The sequence below is a fragment of the Panthera uncia genome, chromosome C2 (assembly GCF_023721935.1).
Source record: "Panthera uncia isolate 11264 chromosome C2, Puncia_PCG_1.0, whole genome shotgun sequence".
Classification (NCBI taxonomy): Eukaryota; Metazoa; Chordata; class Mammalia; order Carnivora; family Felidae; genus Panthera; species Panthera uncia.
In genome coordinates, this window is record NC_064810.1 from 129,084,417 (window position 1) to 129,108,304 (window position 23,888).

The 23,888-nt window shown below is 37.4% G+C and overlaps 1 protein-coding gene across 2 annotated transcripts in view; it reads left to right on the forward strand.

Annotated features, from left to right (window-relative positions):
* Window positions 1-23,888, forward strand: part of PIK3R4 (phosphoinositide-3-kinase regulatory subunit 4) — a 199,683-nt gene that overhangs the window by 166,206 nt on the left and 9,589 nt on the right. For both annotated transcript variants that reach the window (XM_049629808.1, XM_049629809.1), the window contains exons 14-17: window positions 1,950-2,137; window positions 3,136-3,346; window positions 6,166-6,331; window positions 21,844-22,008. In XM_049629808.1, the coding sequence (XP_049485765.1) occupies window positions 1,950-2,137; window positions 3,136-3,346; window positions 6,166-6,331; window positions 21,844-22,008 (730 nt within the window). The remainder of the gene's footprint in view (window positions 1-1,949; window positions 2,138-3,135; window positions 3,347-6,165; window positions 6,332-21,843; window positions 22,009-23,888) is intronic.

Consider the following 23,888-nt stretch of genomic DNA (forward strand, 5'->3'; position numbering starts at 1 on the left):
TATAGAACTTTCAAGTACTGTATGTGACTCCATTATGTAACAGGCATATTTAGGGGAGGAAAAGTGGAGAATTGAATTAACAGTTAAGAGCTTATGTAACCTGTCACAATTATGGCTTTCTGTGTCAGAATCAAGATTCAAACCAAAGCTGGACTCCAAAGCCCTATTCTTAATAATAATAGAATAATGTTGCCTTTGTGGATTTATATGATTGAAGATGGAATCCTGATTTTTTAATCCTTTAAACACCAACCCAAGTCAATAATCGATGTTAAAATGAGATAATTATCTAGTGTTAGTAGGTAATGCCCAGTGAATTGAAAAGAACAGTCTTGTTATTAACAATGAAATAACAAAAGAGTAGAGACCAGAGAAGACTTAATCGTTTCAAGTCTCTAGATTTAGAACTGTCAGCTCTTGTGACAAGGATGTTGACATTGATTGTGTGAGGTTTTTAAGATCTTGTGTATTCTTCCTTTAACCCTTTTTGGAGATGTACTTATTTCCAAGTACATGCATTTAAAAACCACTCTTTTCCAGTATCAGATTGTAAAGGCAGCTGAATTGTATTTAAAAATAAACCTCTAATTGTCAAACTTGGGGTAAAGTATTTGGAACTTAATTATCAGTGGTTTACATCCATAAGTAAAGCACTCATACAGATTATAAGAAAAACACAAGCACCCCAAAAGAAAAATATTGAAGGATTTGAACTTACAACTGATAGAAGAATAGAAATGCATGTTTGAAAAGGTAGATAAATGCAAAACAATGAGATGCCATTTTCTGCCTATGTGATTAGCAAAACACTGATGATACCTGTTGTTAGCAAGGTTGTAGGGAAATAGGCATTTTCATACACTGTTGATGACATTATAAATTGAACATGTTCTTTTTAGAAAGCAGCGTTCTTACTCTTTGAGTCACTATAGTCAATTCTGAAAATTTCTCCCAAGAAAACTGACAGGCATGTGAAGAAATATGTAGAAGAATGTTCTCAGTTTAAAAAAAGGAAATAATTGAAGTGACCATTAATAGGGGAATGGTTAAATAAACATTCATTGTGTTTGGTTGAGAGGAAAAAGCAGATTGTAAAATACCTTATATTACTTTGTACTATTTTATTTTTTTAATTTTTTTTATTAAAAAGTTTTTTTTAATGTTTATTTATTTTTGAGACAGAGACAGAGCATGAACAGGGGAGGGTCAGAGAGAGAGGGAGACACAGAATCCAAGGCAGACTCCAGGCTCTGAGCTGTCAGCACAGAGCCTAACGTGGGGTTTGAACTCATGGATGGTGAGATCATGACCTGAGCTGAAGTTGGACGCTTAACCGACTGAGCCACCCAGGCGCCCCTGTACTACTTTATTTTTGCAAAATGATATGGTAGTATATCATAAATGATACAGTGTATGAGATTTACAAAGTTATAGGGGCAACTCATGCTATATTTTGTAATTAATACTAGAATTTTGTGTTACCGAATGTACTTTTTGTAATTGGAGAAAGATGTTTTAAAAAGATTTTCTCATCTCTTTAGTCTGGAGGTAACTATATAGCAATTGACTTTTACATTTTGTTTGTTTGTTTCCCAAGTAACGGATACTGGAAATAGGTCATATCGGTGTGGTTGGTGACATTTGAGAAAGTTGTTTTTCTTGTTGGTTCTCAAGATAAAGTGGTTATTTGAAATTGAGCCCACCTTAGGAAACTAGGAAACAATTAGGTCTAATTATTAATGCCACTGAAAGTGCATCTGTTCCATCTGCCCTAGAGATAAAGTGAGGGTTAATGAATTGATATATAAATATAAATAAATTGGAGATCATAAAGAACAAATAGGATGTGAAGTCCATTGCTATCCCTCCCTAACCAAAAAAATAAATAAAAGTGCATATTGGTTTTAGAGGTTTCCTTTAGACTGACTATTCTGAACCTGTTTTTGTAGCTAGAAAACACGTAAAACAAGACTCAAATGTAAATGAAGAATGGAAAAGTATGTTTGGGTCACTGGAACCACCGAACATGCCACAGGCCCTACCTAAAGGGAGTGACCAGGAAGTGATTCAGACTGGGAAGCCTCCTCGTTCTGAGTCCTCTGCTGGCATTTGTGTCCCTTTGTCTACTTCTCCACAGGTACTATCATCTAGGCAGTAATCCTTGTGTTTTTCAATCCCTTTCTACTGCTTTGGTTGTTTAAAGGCTGTGTACTATACTGGGAAAATCAATATAGTGAGTTGTCCTTTAAGGGAGGACATGTTTCTTTCTTTCTTTCTTTCTTTTTTTTCCTTCAAATTTTATTTAAATTTAACTTAGTTAACATATAGTATAATATTGGTTTCAGGAGTTGAATTTAGTGATTCATCGCTTACATACAACACCAGTGCTCATCACACGTGCCCTCCTTAATGCCCATTACCCATCTAGCCCATTTCCCACCCATCTCCCTCCATCAGCCCTCAGTTTGTTCTCTCTAGTTAAGGATAGGTTTCTTTCTAAGACAGGTTTATCTTTAATTTTATAGCCAAGGGGAAGTCCAGTAATTGAAAGCATCAAAAAGGGCCTTGCGTTAGAGTGCTCCCCAATAAAGTGATCTGAAATTGTGGGTTGAAGACATCATTATGGACTGTAATTATAATTAGATTGCAGTGAACCTTTTAAATGTTTTATTCTTTCTCTAATATAACATATCTGTAAAATAGCAAAAGCATCCCTGGAAGAAAAGTCCCTAGTTTGCCATCTGTGAGAAATGTTACAATTTTTATATATTTTAAGTATATTTGTCATTTAAGGTAACTCTTCCTTAAGCCAATATGTTTTAAGTGACAAATACTAACTGAACCAACTGATAAATTCTATTTCTATTCACTTAAATTCTGTGGATTTTTGTTTAATGTTATTGCTATACTGATAGTTTTTTTTAATAATGTAGAAGTTTGGAAGTGTAATACTTGTGGTTAAACTTTATTTTAATGAGATTTTCACTGAACAAATGTCATTATATTTAAACGGATTTAAAAATTGGCACGTTAATAAGGAAAAAAGCTGATATAATGAAAAGAGAACATGAGTACGTTTTTATCATCGAGTATACTTTGCTTTATAACATACATACTTATAATTCTGTTTTGCAGCTTCCAGAAGTGACAAATGTCCAAAATAGAAAACCAACAATACAGGTTTTAAGTAGTACAATTTTACCGTCTACCTACCAGATTCGGATCACAACGTGTAAAACGGAACTTCAGCAGCTCATACAGCAAAAGCGGGAGCAGTGTAACGCCGAGAGGATAGCTAAGCAGATGATGGAAAATGCTGAATGGGAGAGCAAACCACCACCACCTGGTAAGAGTGCTGCTGCTGGGTAGTTGTATTCTAGCCCGGGTGCCGGAGCCTAGAGTCTAATGCAGGGTGCTGATAATTAATTACCAGGAAGTAAGAACAAAACTGTCACTTGAAAGCCTAGAGGAAGAAGCATTAAATGAGAAATTTTAAGTCATTTGTGGAGTTTGGATCTTCTTAGCTGTCAGGGCAACTCGCAGTGTCTTATTTAGGCCACGTAGTGTTTCCAGCCTGTGATCCATTTTCCCCATTTATAGTGCTAGGTTTTACCTGCCTACTTAGTGTCATGCCACTTTTTCATAGGATGTCAGGCTTCCTGGGGGTAAGCTCCAGTTTTTATTTCTGAAGGGTCTGACATCTATTTTCTTTTAGAAAAGTAAAACATTTGGAAAGTAATGGGTACTTCTAAAAAGCAGACAAAATCAGTTACAACTCCAGCACTAAGTGATTATCAACATTAAGATTTGGGGGAAACACTACTATATTTTGAGAAGATTTAAGAGATACTTCAGATGAAAATGTGGCTCAGCTATGTTAACAGACTTTCCCAGTATAAATGTAGAGCTAGAGCTAGTTTTTGATACTAGATTTGTAGATTTTAAAAACATTTTTAGTGAGTTTCTGTATACAGATTTTAATAATAAAAATTTAGCTTGAAAACTCTGAGAAGAAATTCATAGTGTGTTTATGCTTAGAGGTTTAAAAATCATGTGAATTCCCATGTGCTTCCCATTGTGTACTCTGGGGAGAATGCTGGTAGAGACTAATGATTTTTTAATGTTTATTTATTTTGAGAGGGTGGGGAGGGGAAGAGAGAGAGAGGAGAGAGAATCCCAGACGTGGCACAGAGCCCCACGTGCTGTCAGTGCCGAGTCCTGCACAGGGGTTGATCCCACGAACTGTGAGATCATGACCTGAGGTGAATTCAAGAGTGGGATGCTCAGCCAACTGAGTCAACAGGCGCCCCTAGACATAAATGACTTAAAGATTGAAATATTAAGTGGTTAAGTGGCCTCTCAGGTCACATGAATTTTAGCAAAATGTGCTGGAATGTTTAAGTTGTTTCTGTAATATAGTTCAGTGTTACATACCAGCTCTGCTTTAAAAACAAAAAAACTTAACCACAAACTGCCTACTTATTTGACAACAGAATGTCTTTATAAGTAGCATTTTATACTTATGTGGAACTATACCTTTTCTTCAGTAATCACAGAAAAGGTATCAAGTTTTGAGGTTCAAAAAATGTGGAATGACTGTTGGACTTTTGATTTTTTTCTTTCCACACTTGAGTGGTTGTGTGAAATTGATTTTCTCTAGAGGGAAATGTTCAGTCTAGCCTGGTAGATTATCTAGACTTCACGGCAAAGCGTTTTCGATCACTTTCAAATCTAGCGTATCCTCCTTAAAAATCACATTCAGTTGTTCTTCCCACACATGTGAGCTAGAGGTCCAAGGGTAAACATATTTTTTTTATCTTAGAATTAGCCAGGTTTGGCAGGAGTCTTGCTTTCATTTTTGTTTTCTTGTAAAAAAGAAATAATTTTATCCTAAAATGATACTGGTATTACTTAATTAGGCACCATGCTGAATCCCAAAACAGGATGATCTTTTATTTATTGACTTTTATTATTATTATTTTCTTTTTAGAGAGAGAGCGAGTGCAAGATGGGGAGAGGGGCAGGGGCAGAGGGAGGGAGACAATGAGAGAGCAAGAGCGAGAGTGAGAGCGAGAGCGAGAGAGAGAGAGAGAGAGAGAGAGAGAGAAAGAGAATCTTAAGCAGACTCCATGCTCAGCACAGACCCCGACATGGGGCTCAATCCCACAACTTTAGGATCATGACCTGAGCCAAAATCAAGAGTTGGATGCTCAACCACCTGAGCCACCCAGGCACCCCCCAATACAGGATGATCTTTAGTATAGCTTTCTGTTTTATTTTAAAATTGATTAATATTAAATATTAAATGTTAAACTAAATATAAAAGTTTACTCTTCAAACATTGAAGACATTTGTTTATATGCAAGAACCTATGCTAGATACAGTGAATGATTCAGAATGGATATGACATGGTCTCTGGCCTCAACAAATCTATAATTTATTAGAAGAAACAAATCATACACAAAAATATACATAATAAAACATGTGCATAGATGTCATAAAGTACTGGAAAGTCCACGGGCTATAATTAATAATACTATTTATACTAACATGTTGATATCATACAATAAGTGATTGCAAGTAGAGAAGACATCAACATTTGGGTGTTTACTGTGGATGTGGGACACAATATTAGATACTTTATACATCTCGTTTGTCCATATCCATCCTTTGGGTTCAGTAATAATTCCCTCATTTTACATTTGAGGAAATTGAAGCTCAGATAGTTTAAATAAGTACCTCAAGGCCACACATTATATTATGATGGGTCTGGGTCTTTGAGACTATAAGAACCAGGTTGCCTCCCTAGGACCCAATTTCTGTAAATTAGGGTAGCATTATCTCTGCCTGTTGAGCAAGTAGTCAGGGTTTTCCCAGGTAGTGAGTGACTATTGTTCCTTTTCAGATACTACAGAAGGGCCCCAGGTACAGTCACTCTCAGGCTCTTTGAGCAACACTTCATTGCTATCTTGGATGTCTTACTCAGTAGATAAAAGTATCTGTCGTGGCCTAGTAAGCCACTCTGTATTGGCTAGCTCTTGGAACCCTTTGTTTAGTTCTTATGATTGGTTTCATGCTGGTTGTTGGTGACTGTAGCTGGGAGGTGAGAGAAATAATAGTATTTGTAAACTATAGTTCAAGACATACTCCTTTGCTTTTCCTTAGGGTGGCGTCCTAAAGGGCTGCTAGTTGCACATCTTCATGAACACAAATCTGCTGTAAATCGAATTAGAGTCTCTGATGAACATTCACTTTTTGCAACGTGTTCAAATGATGGCACAGTGAAAATTTGGAATAGTCAAAAGATGGAGGGGAAGACCACCACTACCAGGTAATACGTGCTTGGGAGGAGAATCCATTTATTTAATCAACAAATATTTATTGAGTGCTCACTCTGACAGGTGCTGCTTTAGGAACCAGGGATATATAGCAGTGATAAAGGGACACAAATATCTGTTCTATGGGGCTTTCCTTCTTGTGAGAGGTGACAAACAATAAATAGTATAAAAGAGCAGAACATACAGTATGTTACATGGTAAAAAATGTTATTAGAGAAAAATATAGGAGGGAAGACAGATAGGGAATAGAGTAGGGGGTGGGGTAGAGTAGAATTTTAAATAAATTGATTGGAGACTGCCTCCCAGAGATGATGTCATTTGAGGAAAGACCTGAAACAGGTGGAGGAAAGAGTTGTGTGGATCTCTCCGGGAAGAGCATTCCAGGCGGAGGAAAGAGAGATTTCAAAGGCCCTGAGGTAGAAAGATGGTTTGGCACGTTTTGAGGAACAGCAGAAAGGTCTGTGTGGCTGGCGCAGAGTGAGCCAAGAGGGAGGAGGGAGAGGGGCCAGATCATGTAGGGCCTAGTAGGCTATTGTAAAGGACTCTTGACTTTTACTCTGAATGAGATGGGAGCCTTTGGAGGGTTCCACGCAGTGGAGAAACATGGTCGGAGTTAAATTTCAACAGAACTGCTATGGCTCTTGTATTGAGAATACTGAAGCAGTTAGAGGCTATGATAGTAATTCAAGAAGAGGTGGAGGTAGTGGGAAATGATCGGATTTGGGATAGATTTTGATGAAAGAGCCCAAATTTTGCTAAATGGGTTAGATGGAATATGAGGAAGAGAAAAGTGAAAGATGATGGAATGGCTAGCCATGGAAGGAAAACACTCACTGTACCATTGCCCTGCTGTTATGGTCAAGATGGAGTTTAGTTATGACTTGAAATCCCTAAAACTGTTTGTGCTGATGTGATTTTGATAAGTGTGATTTAGATTCGTACATTTTTGTAGTTGTGTCCCTACTTGCTATGCAGTCTGTCTGCCAGCCCTCTATTTCCATCCCCGTCACTCTTACCATACTCATATTTGTTCTGTTCCTAGTTTGGTCTAGGTCTGAAAAGAAAGCTACTAGATGTCAAAATTGAATTTCATGTGGAAAAAAGATATCTCTGGTGCTTTTCATGTTATCAGTTCGGCAACCGCAGTTAGCCACAAAATCATCAAACAGAGTATCTTTGATAACTAAAATAAGTCAAAAGTTGACCTTTTTTTTTAAGTTTATTTTGAGAGAGAGAGAGAGAGCGAGAGAGCGAGCGAGCATGCGCGTGACTGGGGGAGGGACAGAGAGGGTGAGAGAGAATCCCAAGCAGGCTCTGCGCTGTCAGCACAGGGGGCTCTGTCTCAGGAACCCTGAGATCATGACCTGAGCCAAGATCCAGAGTCGACACTCAACCAGCTGAGCCACCCAGACACCCCAAAAGTTGTCTCTTTAATGAACAATGTGATACAGTTTTGTGGTGTTTATTTTTTTAAAAGAGCTCTGCATTTTTACTCTATGCTTAATTGTTTTTCATGTTCATTCTTTCTTGGCATTGCATTGGTCGGAACATAAATCAAAAACCAGTAACAGAATCCCAGAACCCAGGTTCCATTTAGCAATTTTTTGTCAACATTTTATTATGAAATTTCAAACCTGTAAGAAAAGTTAAAAAGTTTCACAGAGAACATTCATATTCTTGCCTCACAGATTCTGTAATTTTACTATATTTGTTGTCATGTAATTATCCATCCTCCTCTCAATTCATCTTTTTAAAATGTATTTCAAAATAATTTACAGATATCGGTACACTTCCTCTAAACACTTCAATTTATATATCGTTAGCTAGAGTTCAGTCTTTGTTTATAGTTCTTTTTTTTGTTTGGCATAAATTCATATGCTATGAAGTACACAGATCTCAAGTGAACCATTTCCTGAGTTCCAATAAAAACATACACTCTGCAACTTAAACCAGTCTCATGGCATGTAGCCACCATACCAGAATGTCCTTTGTGGAAAACCCCTGCCTTCCCCCTGCCTACAATCATTTAAAAAAATTTTTTTCCACCATTATTAGCATTTTTGTTAGTATGTTAAATATCTCTTCTGATAATTATTTTTCAAATGATCTTTTTTATATCATCATCAGTTGAATTCATTGCCCCCCTTTAAAAAATATTTTTTTTAAATGTTTATTTATTTTTGAGAGAGACAGAGCATGAGCCGGGGAGGGGCAGAGAGAGAGAGCGAGACACAGAATCTGAAACAGGCTCCAGGCTCTGAGCTGTCAGCACAAAGCCTGATGCGGGGCTCAAACTCATGGACCGTGAGGTCATGACCTGAGCTGAAGTCGGACGCCCAACCGACTGAGCCATCCAAGCGTCCCTCATTGCCCATTTTATGAGGAGGGGAAGTTCATTTGACATGTGTAAACCTCTCAAGTAAGAAATTGGAATCATTGGTTAACTTTGCAAAAGTCTCATTTGTTAATTCCCAAATGATTTTTATTACTGAGCTATGCCTTCTGTATTCCAGTGTCATATTTTAGGGAGTAGTATCCAGGTGTCACATTTCAGAAAGTGGTACCCCAGAAAATGTGGCAGTTTAGCTGACTGTATAGTCCCAAAGGAAGTATGATAATTAGAGATTGGATTTCCTCTGAATGCAGCTGCTCTCTTGCTTTGCTGTAACACCTGCTGTCTTATTTGTGGAGTGTAGTAGGCCTTGGCTTGGGGGTGCTTCATTCCAGGGTGGGGAGGAAGGGAAGGGAACAGAATGTGTTGCCCTCATCACATGCCTTCATGAACAGGATTAGGGAAGAGGCAGGCCATTATTATTGTCAGATCCAAGTGGGGAACAGCTGGTGGCTGGGAAAGAGAAACAAACCTCTTTTTTCTTAGGAAAAGTTGTTTGTTTGTTTTTTTTTTTAGGAAATGTTACTAGTACATTCTGACTACTGAGGTTTTTCCCCTATGCATTACGTTGGCTGACCACCCACTTCCCAGTCCTGACTTTCTCACTGAATTATGAATGGTGATTTAGGTCACCTGGATCTAGGCTCTTTTGGTGTGTCCCTTGGGGACTAGTTTGTGAAATTTGTTGTTTTTAACCTTTCACATAGATTTTTAAAAAACTTAATCCTTTATAGTATTTGAAATTATTTTCCATATCCTTCTTGTACTACCCTATTTTTGGCTCATTTAACTTCTCAATTTTGGGGGAGGTTGAAGAATTTGGTACTTGTTGAATGTGATGATAAAACATCTCAGTGGTGTTCTGTCTTAATGAAAAGTTGATACAATATGAGAGGTGTGCAAGGAAGTTATCAGTGTTAGGGTAACATATAGAGTCACTGATAGTGTTTGGAGGTTGAAGTGTTTGAGTGGTATGGCTACTCTGAAGAAAAGGAAGCATAAAGGCCTATAAAAGCCCTGAGGATGCCAGAGGCCTTAGTCTTTGCCAGTCGAATTTCAGAGACAGGAAGAGAATGGTCAGAAAAGGAGAGAGAAGAAGCCAATCAAGTTACATCAGACTGCAATAGAAGAAAGTTGTTTTTTTTTTTTTTTAATGTTTATTTCTGAGAGAGAGAGACAGAGCATGAGTGGGGGAGGGGTAGAGAGAGAGGGAGACACAGAATCCGAGGCAGGCTCCAGGCTCTGAGCTGTCAGCACAGAGCCCGACAACAGGGCTCGAGCTCACAGACCTTGAGATCATGACCTGAGCCAAAGTTGAACGCTCAACTGACTGAGCCACCCAGGCACCCCTAGAAGAAAGTTTTTTTTTTTTTTTTTTTTTAATGTTTATTTATTTTTGAAGGTGAGAGAGACAGAGTGTGAGCATGGGAGGAGCAGAGAGAGAGGGAGACACAGAATCCGAAGCAGGCCCAAGGCTCCGAGCTGTCAGCGCAAAGCCTGACGTGGGGCTTGAACTCACAAACCGTGAGGTCATGACCTGAACCGAAGTCGGACGCTCAACCGACTGAGCCAGCCAGGCGCCCCAAGAAAGTTTTAAGAAAGGAACTTAGAGGCGACTCTGAAATGTAATAAGAAAACCAACTGGCACGATTGGGCATTCTCATATAGCGAGTGCCCTTTGGTGGAATGCAGTTGATATATCCATCATCCATGGAGGGCTTTTGACGATATATATATTTCAAGGCTTTATGATGTCCATATCCTAAGAAAATAACTAAGAATGAATTCAGAGATTTAGTTTTAAGGCTGTTCAGAATGGCTTTCTTTGTAACAGTAAAAAAAAAAAATTAGAAACAAACTAGAGGTTCAGCAGTAGGGGTTAAATTGGATAAATAAGTGATGGTGCAAAAACAAAACTGATGTGGAAATGAATTTTTTGATGAAATATATTGATATATCGTGTGAGAAAATATGTTTAAGAAGTAGGTTTAAGAACCCATGTAGGGTTTCTGTTTTTGGAATGACAAAGTAAGGATTTCTAAAAATCTGTTCCTTCGTAAAAATAGAACACTGGTAGATACTGTCAAAATCAACATTTCCAGAGCTCTAGAAATTAAAGGTCCTGCAATAGTCTGAAGAGTGTTATTCACGAAAATCAGCTGATTCTCACAACACTGAGCCATGTGTTCCCTAATTTTATCCCCTTTTACCAAGCAGTGCAGTAGCTTTGAAAACTAATAGCCGCCCAACCCTTTATCAAGCTTTGCAGTAATTTTGAAATTCACAGTTCAACAACTATGGTAGCCATGAAAACCAGAAGCTTCGTTGTGCTTGGAGGGGTCATAATGGCTAAAAGCCCCATCTCTAGGGAATTGTCACTCTTTGACCTTTCTGCCAGCTTGTTGGAAGCTCCATTCTTAGGGTCTGTCTTTATTTCACTGGGCTCATCTTGTTCTTTGAGAAAAACTATGCCCACAGCACATTTGTTGAAATTATCAATGCTATTTGTTTAACACTGCAGTGGCCCGAGGTGGCATTACCGGTTGTAAGGGGCCAACAAAAAACTTAAAAGGAAGAATTAGGGAATGAGATGTCTATAGGGGCCTTTGAAAAGTTCATACCCACATGCATGTGTAGGGTTGTTCACATGCCCAAGAAAGAACTGAGAAGCTCCTGAGTTCTCGCCTCTAGCTGACCTTGAGACTCTGTACAAGCAGGAAATGAAGGATAAGGCAGAGTTGTAACCCTCTTTGTGGAAGGTGTGCACAAACACAGAGAGCCTCAGCAAAGGCTAGAACACTTACTGTTTTAAGGCATGAAGGGAAATGTCTGTCCAGTCATTAGCTAACCACTAAGTTAACCCAACAAAGACTTTAGTGGCTACACGTGAAAAAGATACAGACTTTATAGAATTAGTCCAGGAAAGTCACTAAATAAATAACTTTGGAATATTATTTCCAAAGTTTACATGTCAATTAGATTATCTAGTTTTTTTTTAAATGTTTATTTATTTTGAGAGAGAGAGAGTGCACACCTTCACAAGCAGAGGAAAGGCAGAGAGAGAAGGAGAGAGAGAATCCAAGCAGGCTCTGCACTGTCAGCCCAGAATCCAGCGTGGGGCTCAAACCTAGGAACCGTGAGATCATGACCTGAGCAGAAATCACGAGTCCGACTTCACCGACTGAGCCACCTAGGCACCCCGAATATCTAGTTTTGAACAAAAAATTGCAAGTCAGGAAAAGAAACAGGAAAGTATGGTCTATACACAGGAAAACACAGTCAGTGGAAACTATTTCTCAGTAATCTTAGACTTGTTACACAAAGATTTTAAATTAGCAATTAAAAATATGTTCAAAGAATTAAACTGTGTCTAAAGAATTCAAAGTAAGACAAATATCTCACCAAATATACATATCAATGAGAAGATAGAAGTGATCAATAGAAATTCTGGAGTTGAAAAGTATAACTAAAATAAGGAAATAAATGAAGTTCAAGTCACATGAGAGGATGAACAGATTTCAACTGGCAAGAGAAAAAATCAGGGACTTGAGGATAGATCAGTTGACATGATCCAATCAGAGGATCTAAAAAAGAATAAGGAAAAATGAACAGAGCCCCATAGGCCTGCAGAATGCCAACATAGACATAGGAGGGGTCCTAGAAGGCAAGGAGAGAGAAAAAGGAGCAGAAAGAATATTTGAAGACACATGGCTAAGCATTCCCCAGATTTGGTGGAAAACATTAATCTACACATTTAAGAAGGTCAGTGAACTCCAAGTGTGATGAAAATGAAAGAGAGCCATATTAGACACATGATAAGTATACTGTTGAAAGACAGCATCTTGAAAGCAGTGAGAGAAAACTGACTTATCACATATGAGGGACCCTCAATAAGATTAACAGCTGACATTTCATCAGAAATGATGGAGACTGGAAGTCAGTGGGATGACATATTGAAAGTGTTGAAAGAAGAAGACTGTCAGCTGATAATTCTTTTAAAAATTTTTAATGTTTTTATTTATTTTGAGACAGAGAGAGACAGAGCATGAACAGGGGAGGGGCAGAGAGAGAGGGAGACACAGAATCCGAAGCAGGCTCCAGGCTCTGAGCGGTCAGCACAGAGCCCGATGCAGGGCTCGAACTCATAGACTGTGAGACCTGAGCCGAAGTCAGACGCTTAATCGACTGAGCCACCCAGGTGCCCCTGATAATTCTATATCCAGCAAAATTGCCCTTCAAAAACAAAGGACAAATTAAGACATTCCAAGGTAAATAAAAATAGGGAACTTACTGCTAGGAGCTATCCCCTAAATGAAATACTAAAAGGTGTTTTTTGTGCTGAAAGAAAAGGGCATAAGACAGTAATTTGAATCCACATGAAGAAATAAAGAACATTGATAACGGTAAATACTATTTATAAATAAATATACAAGTACAAATTATTTTTGTAACTCTTAACCTGCTGTCTCATTTAAAAGATGACCACATAAATAATAATAAAACTGTGTTTATGGGCTTGTGGTATATACAGAGTTTGTGTGACAATAAAAGTACAGAAGAGGGAGGGGGGAACAGAGAGATATTAGAACAAAGTTATTATGTATTAATGAAATTAGCATTAATCTGATCATCTTTAGATATCACATGTATTTCCCAGGGAAACCACTGGGAAAAAAACTTGTCAAAAACATGTTATATAAGAAACAAGGGAATTAAAACGGTATACTAGAAAATATATTTTTAACACACAAAATAGCAGTAATGGAGGAATACAACAAGAATAACAACAAAACCTGTAAGACAGAAAACAAATAGCAAAATGTCAGACATAAATCCTGCCTTATTCACAATCATATAAATGTAATCAAAAGGCAGATTTGGCAGAAAGTATGAAAAAAACCTGAAATGACTATGTGCTGTCTACAAGAGACACACTTTATTTTTATTTATTTTTTCATTTTAAAGCATTTTAATTCCAGTACGGTTAACATACAGTGTTATATCAGTTTTAGGTGTACACTACAGTGATTCAACAGTTTTATACATTTTAGTGCTCATTCTAAGTGTACTTTAATCCCCTTCAGCATATTTCACCCATCTCTCTACCCACCTCCCCTCTTGTAACCATCAGTTCTCTATAGTTAAGAATCTGTTTTTGGTTTGTCTCCTTTTTTTATTTTGTTTCTTAAGTTGCAGATATGAATGAAATCGTACGGTAATTGTCTTTCTCTGGAAGAGTTTATGCTTTGAATTGAGTAGTATTTCCATTGTGTATATTTACCACATCTTAATCCATTCATCTATCAATGGACACTTGGGCTACTTCTATATTTTGGCTATTACAAATAATGCTACAGTAAAAATGGGGCTGCATATATCTTTTTGTATTAGTATTTTCATATTCTTTGGATAAATACCCAGTAGTGCAATTCCTGGACCATAGGGGTAGTTCTATTTTTAATTTTTTGAGGGACCTCCGTACTGTTTTTCACAGTGGCTGCACCAGTTTGTATTCTCACCAACAGTGTATGTGGGTTCCTTTTTTTCCACATCTTCACCAACACTTGATGTTTCTTTTGTTTTTGATTTTAGGCATTCTGACTGGTGTGAGGTGATGTCTCCTAGTGGTTTTGATTTGTATTTCCCTGGTGATGAGTGATGTTGAGCATCTTTTCATGTGTCTGTTGGCCATCTGTATATCTTCTTTGGTAAAATGTCTATTCATGTCTTCTGCCCATTATTTGTTTTTTTTGTATGTTGAGTTGTGTAAGTTCTTTATATATTTTGGATACTAACCCTTTATTGGATATGTCATTTTAAAATATCTTTTCCCATTCCTGAGGTTGCCTTTTAGTTTTGTTGATTATTTCCTTTGCTGTGCAGGTGCCTTTTTTTTTTTTCCTTTTTAATGTAGTCCCCATAGTTTATTTTTGCTTTTGTTTCCCTTGCTTCAGGAGACATATCTAGAAAAATGTTGCTATGACCCATGTACAAGAGCTATACTTTAGATCCAAAGACACGAATTAGTTGAAATTAAAAGGACTAAAGAGGGTGTACCATACAAACAGTACCTAAAAGAGGGCTGGAACAGCAATATTAATATTGGAAAAAATAAACCTTAGACAAAAATTGCTACTATAGATAAACAAGGACATTTTATTATGGTAAAAGGGTTAGTGCATCAGGAAAACAAAACAATTGCAAACACATGCACCTGATAATGGATCCCCCAAATGAAGCAAAAGCTGACAGAATTGAAGGGAAAAGTAAGATAATTCCACAATAGTTGAGACTTTAGTACTCTGCTTTCAATATAGGTAGATATAGACAGATAGAACAAGTAGGTATAAGATCAGCAACGAAAATAGAAGACTTGATCAACAACATAAACTAATCAGATCTAACAGATTTTAATAGAATACTCTACCCAGCAGTAGCAGAATACAAATTCTTTTCAAGTCCATGTGGAACACTTTCCAGATCAAGCCATATATGAGGCCGTAAAAGAAGTCTCAGTGATTTAAAAGGATAGAAACATACCAACATATATGTTCTTTAACCACAGAGGGATGAAACTAGATACCAGTAACAGGAATTTGAGAAATTGACAAATATGTGGAGATTAAACACCATATGGCTAAATAACCAGTGATTCAAAAGGAAGTTAGAGAATACTTTAAATGAATGAAGATGAAAATACAACATTCAAAACTTATGGAATGCAGCTAAAGGAGTGTTCAGAGAGAAGTTTATAGCTGTAAAATCTATATGTAAAAAGAAAGATTTTTTTTTTAATAGTTTATTTTGAGAGAGTGCAAGAGTGCACAAGCTTTGGAGAGAAGCAGGGAGAGAGAGAGGGAGAGAGAGAATCCCAAGCAGTATCCATGCTGTCAGTGTGGAGCACCGTACGGGGCTTGATCCCATGAACCATGAGATCATGACATGAGCCAAAATCAAGAGTTGGATGCTTAACTGACTGAGCCACCCAGGAACCCGCAAAAGAAGAAAGATCTCAAATCAATAACTTAGCCTTAACCTTAGGAAACTAGTTAAAAGAGCAAAGGAAACCCAAAACAAGTAGAAGGAAGGAAATACTAAAGAGGAAATAAATAGAAAATAGAAGAATGGAGGAGAAAAATCAACAAAACCAAAGGTTCTTTGGAAAGATGAAAACTAACTTCTTCTACAGTAACTAATATAAAAAAGAGAGAGGACTCAAATTACTAAAATTAGGAATGAAAGAGGAGACATTACTACTGATGTGACAATAAACGGAATTATGAATGGAATACTGTGAACAATTGTATGTCAACAAATTCGATAACCTAGATGAAATGGATAAATTCCTAGAGAGACACAAGCTGCCAAAAATGACTTAAGAAATAAGAAATAGAACATCTGTGGGAATGCAGGCTGGTGCAGCCACTCTGGAAAACAGTATGGAAGTTCCTCAAAAAACTAAAATAGAACTACCCTACGACCCAGCAATTGCACTACTAGGCATTTATCCGAGGGATACAGGTGTGCTGTTTCACAGGGACATATGCACCCCCATGTTTATAGCAGCACTATCAACAATAGCCAAAGTATGGAAAGAGCCCAAACGTCCATCGATGGATGAATGGATAAAGATGTGGTGTGTGTGTGTGTGTATATATATATAATGAAGTATTAGTAATCAAAAATAATGAAATCTTGCCATCTGCAACAACATGGGTGGAACTGGAGGGTATTACGCTAAGTGAAATGAGTCCGTCAGAGAAAGACAAAAATCATATGACTTCACTCATATGAGGACTTTAAGAGACAAAACAGATGCACATAAGGGAAGGGAAACACAAATAATATAAAACAGGGAGGGAGACAAAACAGAAGAGACTCATAAATATGGAGAACAAACTGAGAGTTACTGGAGGGGCTGTGGGAGGGGAGATGGACTAAATGGGTAAGGGGCACTAAGGAATCTACTCCTGAAATCATTGTTGCACTATATGCTAACTAATTGGGATGTAAATTTAAAAAATAAATAAACAAAACAAGTTTAAAAAAAGAAATAGAAAATCTGAATAGACCTATAATAAAATATTTAATTAGTTATTTAAAAAAAAAATTCCCACAAAGAAAAGCCCAGGAGGATACAGTTTCATAGTGAATTCTACCAAACACTTAATGAAATAACACCCATCTTTCAAAAACTCTTCCAAAAAACAGATGAGGGAACATTTGCTAACTCATTCGATAAGGCCAGTACTATCCTCATGCCATAACCAGACAATTATGTCACAAGAAAACAACAGACCAAGACCCATAGTTAATAGAAGCATAAAAATGCTAAATACTAGTAAACTGAATCCAGCATATTAAAATGATTATATAACATGACTAAGTTCAGTGTATCCCAAGACTGCAAGCCTTGTGCAACCTACAAAAATCAATTTAGGAATATATCCTATTAATAGAACAAAGGATGAAGATGTCGATCATCTTAACAGAAAGCATTTGACAAAATCTAACCCCCTTTTATGATTAAAAACAATTCAACAAACTAGTTATAGATGACCACAGCTGACATCAAACTTAATGGTGAAAGACTGAAAGCTTTCTCCTTAAGATGAGGAACCAAATAAGGATGTCTGTTCTTGCCACTTCCATCCAGCACCATACTGGAGCTTTTAGAGCAATTGGATAAGGAAAAGAAATGAAAAGCATACAGATTGGAAAGGAAAAAGTAAAACTATCTCGATTTGCGGACAGCATAATCTTGTTTATAGACCATCTTAAGCAATAAAAAGAAAAACTTAATAGAACAAATGAGTTCAGCAAAGTTGCAAAATACAAGATGATGCTGTATTTGTATATACAAAAACCAACTGCATTTCTTTGTGCTAACAATGATTGATCCAAAGGTGAAATTAAGAAAAGAATTCCATTTACAATAGCATCAAAAAGAATAGGAATAAATTTATCAAAAAAGTACTGAAAACTATAGTATACTGAAGACCATAAAACATCACTGAAAGAAATTATAGAAGATCTAAATAAATGGAAAGACAGCCTATGTTCATTTAATGGAATAATGGGATACTTAACATTAAGATAGCAATCCTCCCCAAATTGACCTACAGATTCAATGCAATCCCTGTGAAATTTTCAGTTGTCTTTTTTTTTTTTTTACTTTTTGCAGAAATTGACACCCTGATTCTAAAATTCATAAAGTAATGCAGATGATTTAAATAGCCAAAATACTCTTGAAAGAACCAAGTTGGAAAACTCAGACTTGGAGATTTGCTACAAAGCTACATTAGTCAGGATAGTATTACATAAAGATAAATATAAAAATCAGTGGAACAGAACTGACCTGCAAAAATACATTTATGATCATTGTTTTTTGTCAAGGATGCCAGGACAGTTCTATGGAGGAAAGAATAGCATGAACAAATGGTTCTGGTTATCCATATGCAAAAGGATGAATTTCTGTGAATTTTTCAAAAGGGATCATAGACCTAAATATAAGAGCTAATCTGTAAAATATATGCATGTAACTATTCATGACCTTAGATTAGGCAGGAGTTTCTAAAAAATGACTTCAAAAGCACACGTGACCAAAATAAAAAAAAAGAGACTTCATCAAAATTACAAACATTTGTGCTTCAAAGGACACTGTCAAGAAAGTAAAAGACAAACCACAGAATGAGAGAAATACTTGTAAATATAAATACAGAGAAAATACAAAGAACTCTTTTAACTCAACAATAAAAGGACAATTAAAAAATAAAGGATTCAAATAGATGTTTCTCCAGTTAGGACCCATAAGTATACAGAAAGCTGCTCCACATGATTAGTCACTAGGGAAATGCAAAACAGAACCACAGTGAGATGCCACTTCACACCCTCTAGAAGGGCTATAATCAAAGACAATAACAAGTGCTGGAGACGATGTGGAGAAATTGGTACCTTCATACATTATTGGTAGGAATGTAAAATGGTGAGGTAACTGGAAATCAGTTTGACAGTTCCTCAAACGTTAAGCATAGAGTTACCTAATGACCCCTCAATTCCACTCGTAGGCATAAACCCAAGAGAGTTGAAAACACTTGTTCACATGAAAATTTGAACATACATGTTTGCAGCAGCATTATTCATAATGGCCAAAAAGTGCAAGCCACAATGTCTATAAGCTGTTGAATGAATAAATGTGGCGTATCCATACAATGGAGTATTATTTAGCCATAAAAAGGAATGAAATGCTGGCACATGCCACAACATGGATAACCTTGCAAAAACATTATGCTAAGGGAAAGAAGCCTGATCCACAGGTCAGCTAGCGTATTGTATGATTCGACTTAAATGAAATTTTGGCAAATTTAGGCAAATCCACAGAGACAGAAAGATTAGTACAGACCTTCCTCAGTTTATGATGGGGTCATGTTCTGATAAAGCCATCATAACTTGAAAATATCATAAGTCAAAAATGCATTCAATATACCTAACCTGCCAAATATCGTAGCTTAGCCTCACATACCTTAAATGTGCTTAGAATTAGAACACTTACATTAGCCTACAGTTAGGCAAAATCATTTTAACATAAAGCCTATTTGATAATACCGTGTTGAATAATCTCATGTAATTTATTGAATACTGAAAGACCAACAGAACGGTTGTAGGGGTTCATAATGGTTGTAAGTGTATCAGGTCTTTTTTAATGTTTGTTTATTTTGAGGTGGAGAGGGGCAGAGAGAGAGGAGAGAGAGAATCCCAAGCAGGATTAGTGTCATCATCGCAGAGCCCAGTGCAGGGCTCGATCCCGTGAACCATGAGACCATGAGCTGAGCTGAAATCAAGAGTCAGATGCTCAACTGACTGAGCCACCCAGGTGCCCGAGTATATTGGTTTTTTTACCCTCATGGTCACCTGGCAGCCTGGGAGTTGTGGCTTTCCTGCCACTGGTCAGCATCATGAGAAAATGGTATTGCATGTCACTAGCAAGAAAAAGATCAAATTCAAAGTTTGAAGTATGGTTTCATCTGAATGCCTGTTGCTTTCACACCATCATAAAGTAAAAAAATTGTAAGTCACGGATGGTTTACAGTTGCCAGGAGCTGGGGTATAGAGGATGGGGAATGACTGCTGATATGTATGGGGTTTTTTGGGGATTAGATAATGGTAACAGTTATAAAACTTAGTGACTATACTGTCAGTCTTAAAAGAGTGAATTTTATGATGGGTAAATTATATCTCAGTATCAAAAAAGAGGGAGAGGGAGCAAGCAAGCAAGCAAATGCAAGAGACTGAGTAATGCTGGAATTTTTTTCTCTCCCAGCTAGTCCTTGGCTCTCTTTACTCATCTACCATACCGGTTGGGGTCCTGTAGGCACTATGTTTGAGAAGTATGTCCAGACATTTATGTGGAAATGTTTATAGGAGCATTATTCATAGTAGGTAAAAGGCAGAAACAACACAAATGTTCATCAGCTGATAATGGATACACAAAATATGGTATTCCATACAACGGAATAATAGTTGGCTGTAAAAAGGAATGGGTGAACCTTGAAAACACTATGTTAAGTGAAAGAAGCCAGATATGAAAGGCCATGTAATATAGGACTACATTCATATGGAATCTCCAGAATAGGCAAACTCATAGCAAATTTAAGCAAATTTGTTTCCAGGGGCTGGTGGGAGAGGAAAATGAGGAGTGAATGCTGATGGGTGTGATGTGGATTTCCTTAGGAATGATGAAAATGTTGCAGAATTAGATACTGATCATCTGCAGAATTCTGTTAATATATTGAAGATCACTGAATTATTTACTTTCAAATATTATACTTTATGGTATTTTCTCACAACAAAGCTGTGAATAAGAAAAAGTGAACTAGAGATTAATAAAAAAATACAACATATTCCATATTTATTTAAGAAGCAAATATGAATATATTGTAGTATGCATAGAAAAAAAACCCTTTAAAAGGATATATAACAAAAGGTTAGTAGTGCCTCTCTCTGAGTGGTAGAATTATGTTTTTACTTTTCTGTATTCTTTTTTGTATTTAAAAAAAAATTTATTTTGAGAGAGAGAGAGAAAAAAAGTGTGGGGAAAGGGCAGAGAAATGGAGAAAGAATCCTAAGCAGGCTCCGCACTGTCAGTGCAGAGCCTGATGCGGGGCTCGATCTCATGAATCATGAGATCATGACCTGCACCGAAACCAAGAGTTGGACGCTTTACTGACGGAGCCACCCAGGTGCCTCTTTTCTGTATTTTAATAATTTTTTTGTAATATGTATTAGCTTGTATTATAAAATGAAATAGAAAAGACAGAGATGAATACATTTGATGAATTAGGGGCTTGTGATCTTTTAGGAGTATGGCCCCTTAGAGGTAGGTATATGCGCCTTATGAAGCGGGTACTGAGGTACTGAAGGAAGGAATTGGTGATAGTGGGAAACACCCTGTGTAAATGATGTATTCAAGAAGTTTGGCAGTGAATTTGAGAAAAGAGAGTAGACAGCTTGAGAGGTCAGCACGTGTGTGGGAGAAACTGAATATTACAATATTTTACATTTATGAGTGTTTTATGATTTATATATTATTTGAGCTTCACTGTGTTCCAAGTAGAAAAGATAGGGCAGTCCTGTTTTGTGGATGAGTAAACTGAGACACAGAGCAGGGAAGTGGCTTGACCAAGTCTTATGGGTAGTAAGAAGAGGAATTCAGGTCTTTGGTCCCAAAGCCATTTCCTGCTGTGTCAGGCTGCATCCTAGGAATTACAGAATTACTGAAGGGTGCAAGAATAGGGTTTAAGGTATTGCAAGAGTGGCAGGAGAACTAGATGAGGACAGTCAAGTATGGGAGCTCCAGAGTGAGAGGAGGATGGGCGGGCCTTATGTGATAGGAGGGAAGTGTGTGGGGATGGCCATTTAAAAATATGAGAAGAAAAGGTGATTTTGTGCCAGTGTTTTTGAGAGGGATTCTTCAGTTATGAGAGCAAGGAGGTGAAACAGACCTCAAAGTAGTACTTTCGTTGGCTGATAGCCATGTGGATATTTATTTAATATCAGCATTAATAAATGCTCTTGTGGCCCTTGCAGAAATGTAATCTGTTTTCTTTTGTGCAGATCTATTCTTACATACAGCCGAATTGGAGGACGTGTCAAGACACTTACATTCTGCCAGGGGTCCCACTACTTAGCCATTGCGGCTGACAATGGTGCCGTCCAGCTTCTTGCAATTGAAGCTTCTAAGCTGCCAAAGTCTCCTAAGATTCAACCTCTGCAAAGCAGGTATCGATCTTTTGTGTTTTTTTAAACTGCATTTAATGCACTAGGGTAATTTAACCCTACCTTGCCAGTGTAGTTTGGATCAACTGAGGACCTATTAGATAGTACTACCTTTTTTTTTTTAAGCACATGAAATAAATAAAACTGTGTTTCCAGCCCAAATCTGTCACATGTAGTTAATTTCAGAAAACGGTGTCTGCATGTCTTACTTTCTGTCAAAAGGTCAGAAGGGCAACTTTGAACTTGCGGCTCATCCCAGGCTGGAATCTGTTTGAATAACCTAATTATTGGCTACATCTTCTGTTTCAACTATGAAAAGCACAAGTCTGGCTGGCTGATTTTTAGAATGTGAATGTTCTTCATCAAAGAAAACGCAAACGTTGTCAGCATCTTTACTTGGCATTAAATTGTCTGATGTTGATGGGAAATGGAGTGCTGCTTTTAGTCAGCACTGACTTGCTTATCATTTGAAAACAAAATACTGGCTGGTTTTACTTAAGAACTTCCTCACTTCTTACAAATTGTAGTTGCCCACAGATTAAACACATACAAGGTAAGTGATTTTAAAGATAAAGCAGAACAGATTTTCAACTGACGAGTAGGTGCTACGCACTAAGGATTACAAATACAAATAAGATATGTTATGCTCTCTAAGACACTACAGTCTAATGGAAGAGACAGAACAGTTAACAGATGATTTTACTTGCAGTGTGATCATGTGCCAGTGTTACAGGGACAGCTGGAGCCAGCTTGCAGGCGTAGGGAACAAGGCCTGGAGGAGGTGAGACCAGATGTGAGTTAGCCAGCCAAAGCAGGGTGGTTGAGAAGGGCGTGGCAGGCAGGGGGGGTGGATCTCACAGGAAGAAAGCAGAATGAGCAGGTTCTTACAGGTAAGTGGATTGTAAGGTATGGCCATTGGGTAGCTGAAGAAGAAAAGGATGTATGTTGGATCATCTAGGACTTTATTGTTTTATTGTTTGCTTATAATTTTGTTTTGCCTTTGCACTTAAAAATGTGTATTATTTTTAACACATTCACCAAACAGATGTGGGCAGCTCTCGTCTAGGACATATTATATATTGTCTTTAACTAAACAACCACCTGCCAGTTTTCTTTAAAACTGTTTCAGCAGAGGATGGCTGTACAGCAGTGTACCTATTGAGATCCATGTAAATTAACAAAGAGCTGTTGGCAGATTGTGTTGTGTGATGACTGTGCTGGCAGGACACACACAGAGACATGCGCACTCCTTCCACAGGTGCCACTCAGCCGACAGCACTTTTCACTGTGAATGTTACTGTCTTAACCCTGAGCAAACATGGACGACACAGATTGGGAGACTGTGCCAGAATGTTTAGATTTCAGTCTGCCTGGCAGCAGTTGCTCCAAAGAAACCTAGCCATGAATCTTTTTTTTTTGTTTTTTTCCCTTTGGTTTGCTTCATTCAGTCAGATCTGTTGTCATGACTTTTAATAATTAGGATTTATAGCACCTTTTCACATTTTATTTGGCATTTGGACTTTTCATCATCCCTCCAGCGGAAGTATTAGAATGTTTAAGTTGTTTATCTAAGACACAGAGGTCAGCAAACTGTAGCCTGCAGTATGGCCCATAGCTAAGAATACTTTTTGCATTTTCAAAAGATTGTAAAAAAAAAAAATAAATATGCAGTAGAGATATGTGACTTGCGAAGCCTAAAATATTTACTATTTGGCTCATTACAGAAAATGTTTGCTGACTCCCGATCCAAGAGATAAAACTAAAATAGTGTATGCTGCAAAAGCCTGATATGTACCGATCAGGGAGGCTGGCCAGTGTGTTTATTATATTCTTTTTAGCTTAAAAATGCCTCAGCTTGAAAAAATAGATACACCCATATAATG